Consider the following 12665-nt stretch of genomic DNA (forward strand, 5'->3'; position numbering starts at 1 on the left):
GGGCTAACTGCTGCACAGAGCTGACTGCTCTAGAAATCCTCCTTTTATATGTGGTGCGAAGCAGATGGGTTCACCTAGCAATGTCTCAGATCTGTCTTCTTGTCTAGCCTGAGGTAGTATGGTCAGACTGCAATCCTCTGCTGCTTTCTTTGTTACAGGGTTAKGTGAGATTTTGTGCATATGGAAAATTCAGGAAGACTTGACTTGCAGGACAGATGTGGATGAAACTTTGATGAAATCTGTTTGTGGACATACAGATGCTTTGGGATTTTGCTAATGAGTATCGCTTAGTTTATTTTATGTGAATGCCTTCTTATTTTACAGTTGGCTGGTATATCTGAGCTTTTTTTTTTTTTTTTGTAGTTCTTTGCTTCCTCACAGGAAGCCCATAAAGAGTGCTATCCTTTTTTAGAAATAGAGTAGCGTGGTCTCTGCAAGTCCCATGATTTTGGGTACAGAGGTCTGTCTATCCTCAATGAAAACTAAATCTGTCAYGCAACTTCTCTGTCCTACCACATGGTCTTAAAGGCTGATCAGTSGTGAACCTTCCAGGTTTGTTGCCTGCTTGCCTCTGGCTGGGCCTTTACATGTGCCCTGTAGCAAAGGAACTAGTCTTAGTTTGAACTGCTTCGTGTGGTTTGCCAATCTGCACTGAAGATCGTAAGAGGTTTTTAAAGCAGTAGGATTCCAGTGTTTGTTTGTTGTTTTTTTTTCTTTTTTTCCTTAATATATTTCTTCAGAATTATGTTCTCTCAAGTCAGGCTTCCTTCTCCATTCTCAGCTTTTCCCATCTATATTTCCTTAATAAGTAATCTCTCAGCATGCTTCCCTCTGGCTGTGATATTTGCAAAGATGGCTGGGACTAAACCAACTAGTTGAATACTTAATCAGTGGCATGAGTTAACTTGTTCTGCTCACCCCTGTTCTGAGTTCACTAATGTTTTGCTTTGTCAGCTTTAACATGCAACATATGTCCCACAAAGCGGCCATGCGTTGTCAGATTTAAAGCCTCTACTCTAACCTTAACTTAAGCATTTCTCAGAATTTGGACATGGTTTACCAAATGATCCAGGGACAAGGTTAGTCTCGCTTCAGGCTTGGATTTACTGTGAAACAGCAAACCGTTTTGAATGAGTTTTGGCTTTCAGGGAGCAGTTTATGCCAAAACTGAGCATTGATTCAGAGATCGCTGGGCTTTGGTCTTGTTTTGGCTCTAATAAGCRACTTGCGTGCCCTCCAGGAACAACCAGAAAGTTGCAACTAGGATAATGTCATGGCTAGTAAAATAGTGAATAGTGGTATTGTGGCCTCCAGCYGTGTTCTCTGCAGCAAATAAACCAATGGACTCTTCTCTCTGCAGTGACATCTGTTGTATAGATATATTTAAAAAAAGATGTGAATGGTGGATATCAAGTATGGTAACTCATTCAATTCTGACATGGAATAAGAGAGAAATATATTTCAATTAATACCACAGTGATCTTTGGAGTAGCTTGTATGGGAGTGGCAAATGGTGACCCTCTCTGTGTCAAGACATCCTTTAATACCATCCTTTCCTGTCTTGAACAAATAACCTGTCAGCCAAGGAAAACAAACTATTTTCTGATTCCACTCTTCAGCTTTTTATGCAGTTTGTGATAGTTCCTCTGCAAATTTATCTATGCACTTTCAAATTAATACTTGTGACAAGCTTGCAGGTCTTTGGGAATACAGTAAGACAGTACCACTTYTGTTTTGTGCTGTGCATTGATGTGAGGTCTGCTTCCTGAGGCATGCTCTGTTTTTGGTAAAACTCAGAGCAGGGGATGGTTCCTCTTGCTTTCTAGGTTAGATTTTGATGCAGTATGTAGAATTTTTTGTTGGTAAGGGGATTTTTAAGTGTATTTTCTTTCTCCAGGGTATGTGAATGCACGACTGGAAAAGGAAACACCAATATTTAATAAGCAAAGGATAGATTTTGCTCCTCCAGAGAAGATCAACAGCCTCGTGGTCTCCTCTAACCAGCTCTGTATGAGCCTTGGCAAAGACACTCTTCTCAGGTAATATTGCCAATGACCTGAAGTTATTGCATGTTTTCCTTGCTATTTTTTTAGTTACTGGAGAACTTCTGATTATAAACTGGGTAAGAAAGCTGTAAGAAAYTGTGCTTATGTGAACTTCTGCTGATAGCATGCTTTCATGGCTCTTCTTTGCAGGATTGATCTTGGGAAACCAGATGAACCTAATCAGGTAGAGTTGGGACGCAAAGATGAAGCCAAAGTCCACAAGATGTTTTTGGACCACACAGGTGAGGCAATGGACTGCACACAATTACAGACAGTGTTTCACAGCAAATACAATTAAATGTGCCTAGCAAGCACTGGTGAAGGTGTACTTCTGTTCTACAAAAAAGGCAAACAGATGGTTCTTCTATGAGCTGGACTCCACTGCCAAAGGGCTCCGCCTACTGTTTTGCCTCTGTGCTRTTAGAAAAACTTTTGCTTGTTATGTGCGTAATTTTGCTTTTGAGCTGTCTGAAATGAATGCTGATGCAATTGGGCTGTTCTGAGCAAGGCTGCTAAAACCAATAAAAAAAMCCCTGTGTAGTTACCTGGTGCTGTATGTATGTATCAGAATTTTTAAAAGGACTGTATAACATCTGCAGCTCACTGTAGTATACACTCATTCAAAAAATACACAAATCAAAAGTATGGAAAGATTGATGATCATTAGTATCACTAGCTATCAGGGATAGAAGAAAACTCGGGGAACTGTTCTGTCTATAAATCATTTCTTGAAATAGAAGAATACCTTTTTACTGAAGCATCTGGAACTATTAATTTTAGTTTGTAGCATGTGGTCCCATGTTCTTATCCAGTATGGGAATCCCCCACATTCTTCTGGATCCAGATCCCTGGGAAAGTCCAGAATTAAGTATGTTGGTATAAATGTTTATCAAATATGAGACTAAGAAGCCTCAGGAAATTAGCTTGTGGAGGTGCAATCTAAACTTGTTCTCTTCTTCCTGTGCCCCTCTCCTGTCGGCAGGCTCTCATCTCCTGATTGCTCTGAACACCAGTGAATGCCTCTACCTGAACAGAAGTGTTCAGAAAGTGCGAGCACTCTCTCGCTGGAAAGGCCACTTGATTGAAAGCGTGGGCTGGAACAAATTTCTTGGTTCAGAAACCAACACTGGGCCAATTCTGGTGGGGACAGCCCAGGGGCAAATCTATGAGGCTGAGATCTCTGTCAGCGAGGGGAGCCTCTTCAGCACTAACCCTGACCAGTACTTCCGACAGGTTTACACTCTTGAGGAGGAATCGGGACCTGCCCCTGTCTGCTGCTTGGAGATTGAACGTGGGATAGAAGGAAAATTTTTTATTATAGCCACCACTCGAAAGAGACTCTTCCAGTTTGTTGGCAAGGTACCAGAAGGGACGGAGCAGCAAGGCTTCGGCTCCATATTCGCTATGCATGCTGACCATTTGCCCAGCTTCCGGGAGTTTCCAGCCAGCTTCGGCTTCAGTGAAATAGCCTTCTACACCCCGAAGCTGCGCTCCAACCCACGTTCCTTTGCCTGGATGATGGGAAATGGTGTCTTGTATGGCACGTTGGACTATAGCCGGCCTGATTCAATTCTGAGTGATGAACAGGTCTGGGTTTATCCTTCTGATATAGACATAACTGTGAACAAGCCAATCTCCATTGTACTTACCCAGTTCCACTTTCTGTTGCTGCTACCTGATGGGGTGAAGGCTGTATGCACTCTGAATGGGCAAATTGTTTTTCAAGATCTGTTCCTGGAGAAGTTTGGTGTATTAACACGCATGATCAAAGATCCCACTGTTCAGCAGATATGGATCCACACTGAGAAAGTAGTGTTCCGTTACCATGTCCAGCGGGAATCTAGAGATGTGTGGAAGATGTACATGAACATGAACAAATTTGATTTAGCCAAAGAGTATTGTAAAGACCGTCCAGAGTGCCTAGATATTGTACTGGCAAAAGAGGCAGAGCACTGCTTCCAAAACAAGAGGTACCTGGACAGTGCTAAGTGTTACGCGCTGACACAGAACTACTTTGAGGAAATTGCCCTTAAGTTCATTGAAGCCAAGCAAGAAGAGGCTTTGATGGAGTTTCTAATTAAGAAGCTAAGCAACCTAAAGCCTTCTGAGAAGACACAGACCACTCTGCTGACTACATGGTTAACAGAGCTGTACCTGAACTGGCTAGGTATATTGGAAGGAGATCCTTCAAAGCGGAATCTCTACTTGGATACACGGGAGAAGTTTCGCATCTTTCTGGGCAGCCCCAAAAACAAAGACTGTTTGTTTAATAACCGTGCATCTATTTATGAGCTGCTAGCAAGCCATGGGGACACAGAACACATGGTATACTTTGCAGTCATCATGCAGGACTATGAGCGAGTAGTAGCTCACCACTGCCAGCATGACGAGTATGATGAAGCCCTAAGTGTGCTGTCCAGGCATAGAGATGAGAAGCTGTTCTACAAGTTCTCTCCAGTCCTCATACAACATATTCCCAAGAAGGTAGTTGATGCTTGGATTTCTATGGGCTCAAGACTGGATGCCAGGAACCTTATCCCAGCCCTTGTAAACTACAGCCAAAGTGCCAGCACCCAGCAGATCAATGAAGCCATTAGATATATGGAATTCTGTGTCTATCAGTTGGAGGAAACTCAACAAGCCATTCACAACTATCTGTTGTCTCTGTATGCTTTGTGTCGGCCAGACTCACTTCTGTCATATCTGGAGCAAGCAGGAACCAACCCAAACAGGATCCACTATGACCTGAAGTACGCCCTGCGCTTGTGTGCGGAACATGGGCACCACCGTGCGTGTGTCCATATTTACAAAGTGATGGAATTATATGAGGAGGCTGTGGATCTCGCYTTGCAGGTGTGTGTGTGTCTGTGTGTGCATACTGTGGCGTAAAGGAATGTAGCTGATTGAAGCAATTTTGAACAACCCAGCACTGAGAAGACATGGACAAACTTGTCRATAGAAGAGATGTGCAACTAAGTTTGGGAGGAAAGACATATCTTAGGGGTGAAATGAAAAGGAGAGTTCTGTCTGTCCTAAGCTCTGTCTCTAACACCAAATTCTTTTAACATAGCTGAGTTTATGCAAGACTTACATAGCTATTCTTCAGGATTCTAATTGCTTCATATTCCTCGTTGGAGTAGTTATCAGAGGCGAATGCGTTTGTCAGCTTAGTCTATCTGTCAGGAAAGTGTTGTAGTTTTTCTCTTAACATTGCTGTCTCTTCACTAGAGTGCGTGGCCAGTTACATAGATACGCCCTTAATATAGTGCTGGACTTTGTCCTCTGCTGTGCGGCAAACTAGTCTTCTAGCTGGAGGAATATTGGTGGACAGGAGAGAAGGTGCTTGGCATATAAACAAGTGGCAGACTGGTAGTGCAGCCCTAGGCAATGAGACAACAACAGAAGTTTTTTACTAATGTCTTCTTAAATGGACAACAGGCTTTGAAGTTGAATGGGGAATAAATGAAGAGGGAAGCTTAACTCAGTTTCCTTGTCTGTTTAACTTCCAGGTGGATGTCGATCTTGCCAAGTCCTGTGCAGATCTCCCTGAAGATGATGAGGAGCTGCGGAAGAAGCTCTGGTTGAAGATTGCTCGCCATGTTGTTCAGGAAGAGAAGGATGTCAAGAAGGCAATGGCCTGCCTCTCCAGCTGTGCCTTGCTGAAGATTGAAGATGTTCTGCCCTTCTTTCCAGACTTTGTCACTATTGACCATTTCAAGGAGGCAATCTGTAACTCTCTGGAGGACTACAACAAGCACATTGAGGAGCTGAAAAGGGAGATGGAGGAAGCCACACAAAGTGCCAAGAGAATCCGAGAGGACATTCAGGAAATGAGAAACAAGTATGGCTCTGTGGAGCCTCAGGAAAAATGTGCTGCCTGTGACTTTCCACTTCTAAACCGCCCTTTTTACCTTTTCCTTTGTGGTCACATGTTTCACTACGACTGCCTCCTCCAAGCAGTTTTTCCAAACCTTCCTGCATATAAGCAGGCAAAACTTGAAGATCTTCAGAAGAAGCTGGCAGCCATCAGCCAGCCCTCCAAGGGCCACCATCGTCCTAAAGATGCAGATACTGCGAGCTTGGGGAAAGGACAACAGAGCCGGGAACAGATCAAAGCTGACATTGATGATATTGTGGCAGCCGAATGTGTGTACTGTGGTGAGCTAATGATCCGGTCCATTGACAAACCTTTTATTGATCCCCCAAAGTATGAAGAAGAAATGCAAAGCTGGCTGTAGTTTTCCAAATCTGCGACTGCTGCTACACCAGAGCAGTTTTGTTCACTGCCTGTGAAACTTCTGTAATGGGGATGTAACCTCCAGAAGTGTGAACAGAAATGGCTTCTGAGGAGTTAAGGAAAGAGTATTATGGTCTTGCTACCAGAATCACACTGAATTAGGCCTGAAAATGGAGAGCAATAGATACAGCTGCTTAAGAACTTGAAAATTAGTTACTGGAATCTTCCCCCACTCCCCACCCCCAACTGATGTTTGCTATTTGTTGTTCTTCTGAGGCTCTCAGTATGAAGTTAATGGAGTGCCTTGTTGCCCAGAAGGAACTGGGAACAGCTTATAGTTTCTATTTATTTTCACCTGGAATGCTTCCCTGTTGTGTGGTATTTCTTTTGAYGAAGATGACCTTAAAGGGAAGGGAGCAAAGAATATTTAGTAGGGTAGACTTTATTCATCACTTTCAAAGCTAGACTTTGGTGTCTTTTTTTGCTGAGAGTCTATAACTACGTACACTGAGAGAACATGAAAGGAGAAATACTCTTGCATGTATGTTTTGTAAACATCATGCTACACAAATATATGTTTCTATACAATGTAATATAAGAATGTATACAACTTTCAAGCAAGAGTGTCTCATAATACAGTTAAGTCATTTGCCTGCAATTCAAGGAGTATAATTTGTTTCCCACAAGCTTTATGGACAAACCTATACAGTTGAAGGGGCTCTTCACTGTTTTTGGCATACTTCCTAGCTGGTTCACACATCCCTCCCATTTCCCCTATCACTGTCTTTGTATAGTGGGTCTTGGTTTCACCTTTGTCCCAAATTAAAATTGAGAAACGCACTAGTATGGCTTCAGCTGATGTTCTGCAAGTAGGAATGTTAGACCGACCACTTGTATTATTCTGCTTTGGTCCTCTTTAAGCTGCACTTGAACATTAGAATAGAGTAATCTCATCATAGATTCTSTCAAGTTATAATAGGGAAGAGCTTTGTGACTTGATTGTTCATGTTAAATTTACCTTTCCATTTGAAGCCAGTACTTTGTGACCAAACAGCTTTTGCGTTCATGACTGTATTTGATACTTTTTTGGATGGCTACAGKTCAGTGCTTCTATCTGTTGCTCTGAGTTGGAAAATTCTTCCCAGAAAGCAGTGATCACTTTTGTGCTTGGGGGGGGGCAAGAAGTTTTCTCTAGCATCTTAGCAGGAGCTCCTTGTTTTACTTCKGAGGAAACTAAAGTTTTAATGAAGCTCTACTGTTTGAGGTTGAATCACAGTGGTTGGAATTAGAAGAATGGAGTGATCTAAACGAGAAAGATTCATGTTATTTCAACCAGCACAAAATATTGTCCTCTGAAAAATGTCTTCTGTTCCTTGACATATCTGTTCACACTTGTCGTGATCACCTATCTTGGTCAACTATTCACATATCCTGTTGATAGGATTGTAGAAGAGGGTTTTTACATCATTGAAAGGGAATGTAAATTGGTTTGCTTAATGAATTGACCTAGGGGGTTTTGATAACCATGCAGAGTTCCAGAGAGTTTTCATTAACTGAGGGCTTCAGCTTGTAATGGATTTTTTTTTTTTTAAGTAAAATGACATGTATTAAAATGCAGATCTGACAGTAGGAAGAGCTGAAGTTTTGAAATCCTCATTTCACTGTTGGAGCCATGGGACAGATTTTTCTTATTACTACCACTTGTTAGTGCTTGTTGCTGGCTTACCAGAAACCACTGGTGCAGTGGTTTCAGAAACCACATGGTATAGCTTTCTTTGGTTCTGGGTAGCTCTTTGCTTTGAATAAGTTGATGTGTCCACCAGAAGAATTTGTGATGAAAACTAGACATGATGTCTTTTGAAGTTCAGCATTAAACTTGTTATAACTGGCTACTCATGAATCATCATCATTTCATGTAAGCAGTGTGATGTTTAAGATTGTGTATGTCATTAGAAAGCAATAGCGGCCAGAATCAGTTTCAGCCACAACAAGTGGCTATTTTTCTGCTCTTCAGGAGGAATATGAGTAGCAACTCATCCTTAAGCAGGGAGTTTAGTTTCCTTGGGAGGTTCTAAATACTTGTTCCATTTTTTTACTTGTGGATGTTTGCAGCATGCTTTTTCTGGTATATTGGAATTATTGTAGCCCTCTGTTCTTTTCCTACTAGTGCTACAGAAYAATCAAAATTTATACAATGCTAGATAAGTGTTTCTGTTGTGCTCTGAAGAGGAGAAATGTTTTTTGCTTATAAATCCTTCCAGGGAGATATGCTGATTCTTAATGTTGGAAGAAGTGTGTGTATGCAGGAACTGCAGCAAGTAAGTTAAAACCCACAAATCTTTGTCCAGGGTGAAGTGACAGGGGAAAGTACCTCAAAAAACTAGAGAGTCAAATCTTAAGTAACAAAACTAGATTTTTCTTAATGAGCTGTATGCAACATTTTTCTGYAGGCTGTAGGCTTGTGCAACAGATGCACAAATCTCACACTTCCTCACCTTTGTTAACAGAAAATCTTAAGTCATTTGCTGTCAAGGCTGTGGAGAATGTTAATGCTGCAAAGATCTGGCACTGATTAAATGACTAGTGCCAGTAGTACAGGAAGCTATGTAAAGATGTCTTCTGAACTTCTCTTACATTGTCATGTGCTCCAGAAGTTTGAATTAACCATTCACCTGTGCTTCTTGGCAATTTTGAAACATTATGCATCAAATGAGGATTTTTTTTTCTTGGGAGGGGGAGGGAATAGAGGAAGTGAGATGCATACTATTTTCCCATATGTCCAAGCTGCAAGATCTCATCTTGTTTGCTTTCTAAATAGCACTCTTATCTTCTCTCCTTTTTTTTTTTTTTTTTTTTTTAAGTCTGTCCTCCATGGCAGGGTTAACACTTTCACAGGTATGACTTATTTTACCTATGAATGAACTATATATCAGCTGTTCAGAATGATGTGACCTTAGGCCTTGTCTGTGTGAGTAACCTCTAGAATTTAATTTAATGTAGCTGGAGAACAACGTAACCAAAATGTTGGGTGGGAGACCAGTCCTATCTCACTAGAAAGCTAGGCCAGAATAATTATGCTGGCTTAATTTCACACACTAGATTAATGCTGAAGAAACTGTTCTGCATGCAAGGTCTAAAGCAAGTTTATGCCTACTACCTACCTTCTCTTAGACTTCAAGTCAAGGGTGGAAAAATGCTGTGAGGTGGGGGAGAAACGGTGAATATGTGTTACAGTAGAGKTTGTAGAGAATTTCAGAAGTACTTGCTGTTGGCCTAACTAGTTGGAAGCAGCTAATAAATGCTGAGAGCTGCGTGTTTTGTCTTATTTCTAAAACTTAAGTAATTGAGGTGGAAATTTAGCAAGGCAAATTCTTAACAAGCCACTAGGTGTCATTGCTCACCATTAAAATACTGAGGTTTGCTGCAGAGGCACTAAAGGTGTTCTGCAGAAGTAAGAATCTTGCAGAATAATGAAGCAGGACCCAGTGCGCTTGTGTRGGATGTAGAGATAGACCTGTGAGCTAGTTACTGGAGATGCTAAAGAATAAACTCAAGCTGTCTTTCAGTTAGAGACAACAGGATCACTAGTCTTCAGGTTCTGAATATTAAAAGCTAGTTTTGCTCTGTTAACTAATTAATACGAGCCCTCTTGTGTTTAACTGCATTCCGGTGTAARTTCCTACAGACCTATCCAATGTAATAAGGTGTGGAGAGACAATCCCTGGGCTTGGAGTCTCAACATCTTGATGGCCTTGCATCTGGCCATTCTTGTTTGCTTCCTCTTTACCCTGACCTGTAGCAGAGGTGGTAGAAGTGAATGTGACCTGACTCCTTAGCTACCAGAGTTCACGTTTTGTGTGTTTGTTAAAAGCACCAGTAAAACTGGGTTTGTAGTATGATACTGGACTCTGACCTGCAGGAGAAGAGAAGTTATCATRTTTGCTTCTGCCTCTGAATTATGGGGGTCATAATCCCAAGAGAGGAGCAGACACAAGTAGGCACATCTTGAATTCCAGCAGAATTAACTGTCGTAGTTTGAGTCAGCCTGTAGTCACATATTAGCACGTAGTTCTTGGAATGGTTAGTTCCTGTTAGCTACACTCCGTCACTGTTAGTGTATAAGCTGGTTTTGTCTATGTTTAAAAAGTGCAAAAATGTAGCTTCCAGTGGGAATTGGTTGCTGTGGGAAGATAGACTGGAGATATATCTCTTCCTTGCAACAAGTGGGATTAGTTGAAAATTGAGGTTGGAAATAGCCAGGGCTTATGGAATCTTGTGTGTGTAAATATATGTATGTACATATATATGTGTGTGTATATATGTATATTTAATCCTGATGGGCTAAATATTTTCTCTAGAATAGACTGAGCACAATGCAATTCACTGTGGTAYGTCTGTCTGGTTTTTATATGAGAATCTTGTGGCATCCTTGAAGCAGAAGTATGTTGGTCAACAATTCCTATCCTGCCTCCTTTGTATGTGGGGGTAGGGATGCCCTGGAAARGGGAAGGAAGAACATTTTACATATAACAATATGGCCAAACTTTAGTGAAATTTTCCCAGTGGAGCTGCAGTACTGATGGATTTGTACTTTTTATACAGAGCTGCTGGGGAGGAAAAAGCTCATTTCATTAAATTTTGGTGAGATTGAAGAGGTTAGGGCTCGAAAGTGAAAGTGGTTACAGGAATGCCTTAAATTTGCACTAGGTTGTGGGTAGGTTCAGTTCCTAAACTATTTGATGTTTCTGTGCCCAATCCATACTTTTYTACCTTCTCATGAGCCCTCTTTAGGATTTGAACTTCATGCTCTTGCTGTGATTTTGGAGATGCTACTTCCCTCTCAACTCAGCTTTTGTGGAGTTTGGGTTTTGGGGTTTTTTGTTTGTTTTTTGTTTGTTTTTTTGTTTGTTTGTTTGTTTGTTTTTTCTCTTACCCCCAGATATCATGGGAAGGCGTTAAGCTACTTTTAGGGGGAGTATGAGCTACTTTTGGGGGGTATGAGCTTTAAAGTAAGCTGGTCTGCAACAGCTTTAAGGTGGAAGGAGGAGAAAAGTTTAAACAAACTTACTAGATCTGCTTGGCAAAACTGGTTGAGATGGAGAGAAAAAAGGAGCTCAGAGCTGAGCATTTTTTCTCTGCGATGGCTGGAAGTATTGGAGGGAGCTTGTCCGAATAAAAATTGTTGCCTAGGAGCAAAGAAGCTACAGGAGTCCTCCAAGGCTACAAGTGTAGCTATAACTGATCCTATAGACTTTGTTCTTTGCCAGTGTGGGCCAGCTGAGCAGAAGACAGTTTCCAGCTTGCAGCAAGTCAGCTCTGGGTTCAGACTTGCTGGAGTGCTTCAGATCCCTTCATAGTACGCTGCCCGTCCTGTTTGTGTGAGGCACTATCAGTGCATGGTTTTAAGGCAGTTACGTGTATGTTGTGCTAGTGCTCTTCTAGGTATATCTAATTTCATTATATATATATATATATATATATATATATAGTGAAGTGATGTAATCAGAATTATGACTGTATATGCAGTTTTTGTCTCAATCTCCTTGCACATTCTTATTTGTGTTGAAATGGCATCTAGGAGACTTTGTTCTGGGCTAGAACCTCACTATATCAGATATTGTAGTATAACTACACACCAGAAAAGCATTAGTGCTGTCACAGTTGAATCTTTAGGTATATGATTGTATTTAATGTTGTTGCAGCATGTCCCTTCTACCCTGCCCTCCCTTTTCCAAGGGGGGGGGAGGTGTGGGGAAGTAGACTCAGTCCTGTGCAGGATGAACACTACTTGCAATTATTCTGTAATTTTTTTTTGCTCTTTATTCATTATATAGCCTCAGGCTTTGTACCATCCAAACCCTGTTCTAAATTCAGAATCCAACTTTAGAGGTTGCTGTAGCACTGAGTGCTGTACCTGAAGCCTGCAATTCTCTTACTAGGGAGAGGATGTCTGAAATATAAGTTCTTGTCTGCAAAGTGGAGATTCTTGTGGCGTGACACTTGTACTCTTAGCACTATTACCGGTTTATATGTTCAGGGGGCAGCTCCCCTTGATGATCTGTGAGTGTTAAAGATCTGAATTCCACATGCTGATTTGCTCATCAGTTGCTTGTGAAAAGCTGAGCATCTGTATCTTAATCATACAGGAGTTCTGTAGCATGTGTAGGGATGCAAGTGAGCTCCGCAGGAGAACCTTAACAACCTTAATCTACAACTACTTTCTTCCCACCCCTCTGTTCCCCATGCATTTCACACAGTCTTGCTTCTGCAAGATAAGCAGGTGGAGTTCCCGTAACTGTTTGTAATACCTGTGCTTTATACTTGGTACACACATACTGAACCGGTGTAGGYAGAACTCCTCTGTGGAAGAATGGGATGGTGAA

The 12665-nt window shown here is 41.5% G+C and overlaps 1 protein-coding gene across 1 annotated transcript in view; it reads left to right on the plus strand.

Moving 5' to 3' along the window:
• Positions 1 to 9173, plus strand: part of VPS18 (VPS18 core subunit of CORVET and HOPS complexes) — a 10847-nt gene extending 1674 nt beyond the window's left edge. Inside the window, exons 2-5 of the mRNA XM_085306468.1 lie at positions 1898 to 2039; positions 2196 to 2287; positions 3028 to 4898; positions 5555 to 9173. Of these exons, the coding sequence (XP_085162594.1) occupies positions 1898 to 2039; positions 2196 to 2287; positions 3028 to 4898; positions 5555 to 6283 (2834 nt within the window). The 3' untranslated portion in view covers positions 6284 to 9173. The remainder of the gene's footprint in view (positions 1 to 1897; positions 2040 to 2195; positions 2288 to 3027; positions 4899 to 5554) is intronic.
• The last annotated feature ends 3492 nt before the right edge of the window (positions 9174 to 12665 follow it).

This window comes from Rhea americana, unplaced genomic scaffold (genome assembly GCF_003343005.1).
Source record: "Rhea americana isolate MKP2758 unplaced genomic scaffold, rheAme1 scaffold_102, whole genome shotgun sequence".
In the NCBI taxonomy this organism is placed as follows: Eukaryota; Metazoa; Chordata; class Aves; order Rheiformes; family Rheidae; genus Rhea; species Rhea americana.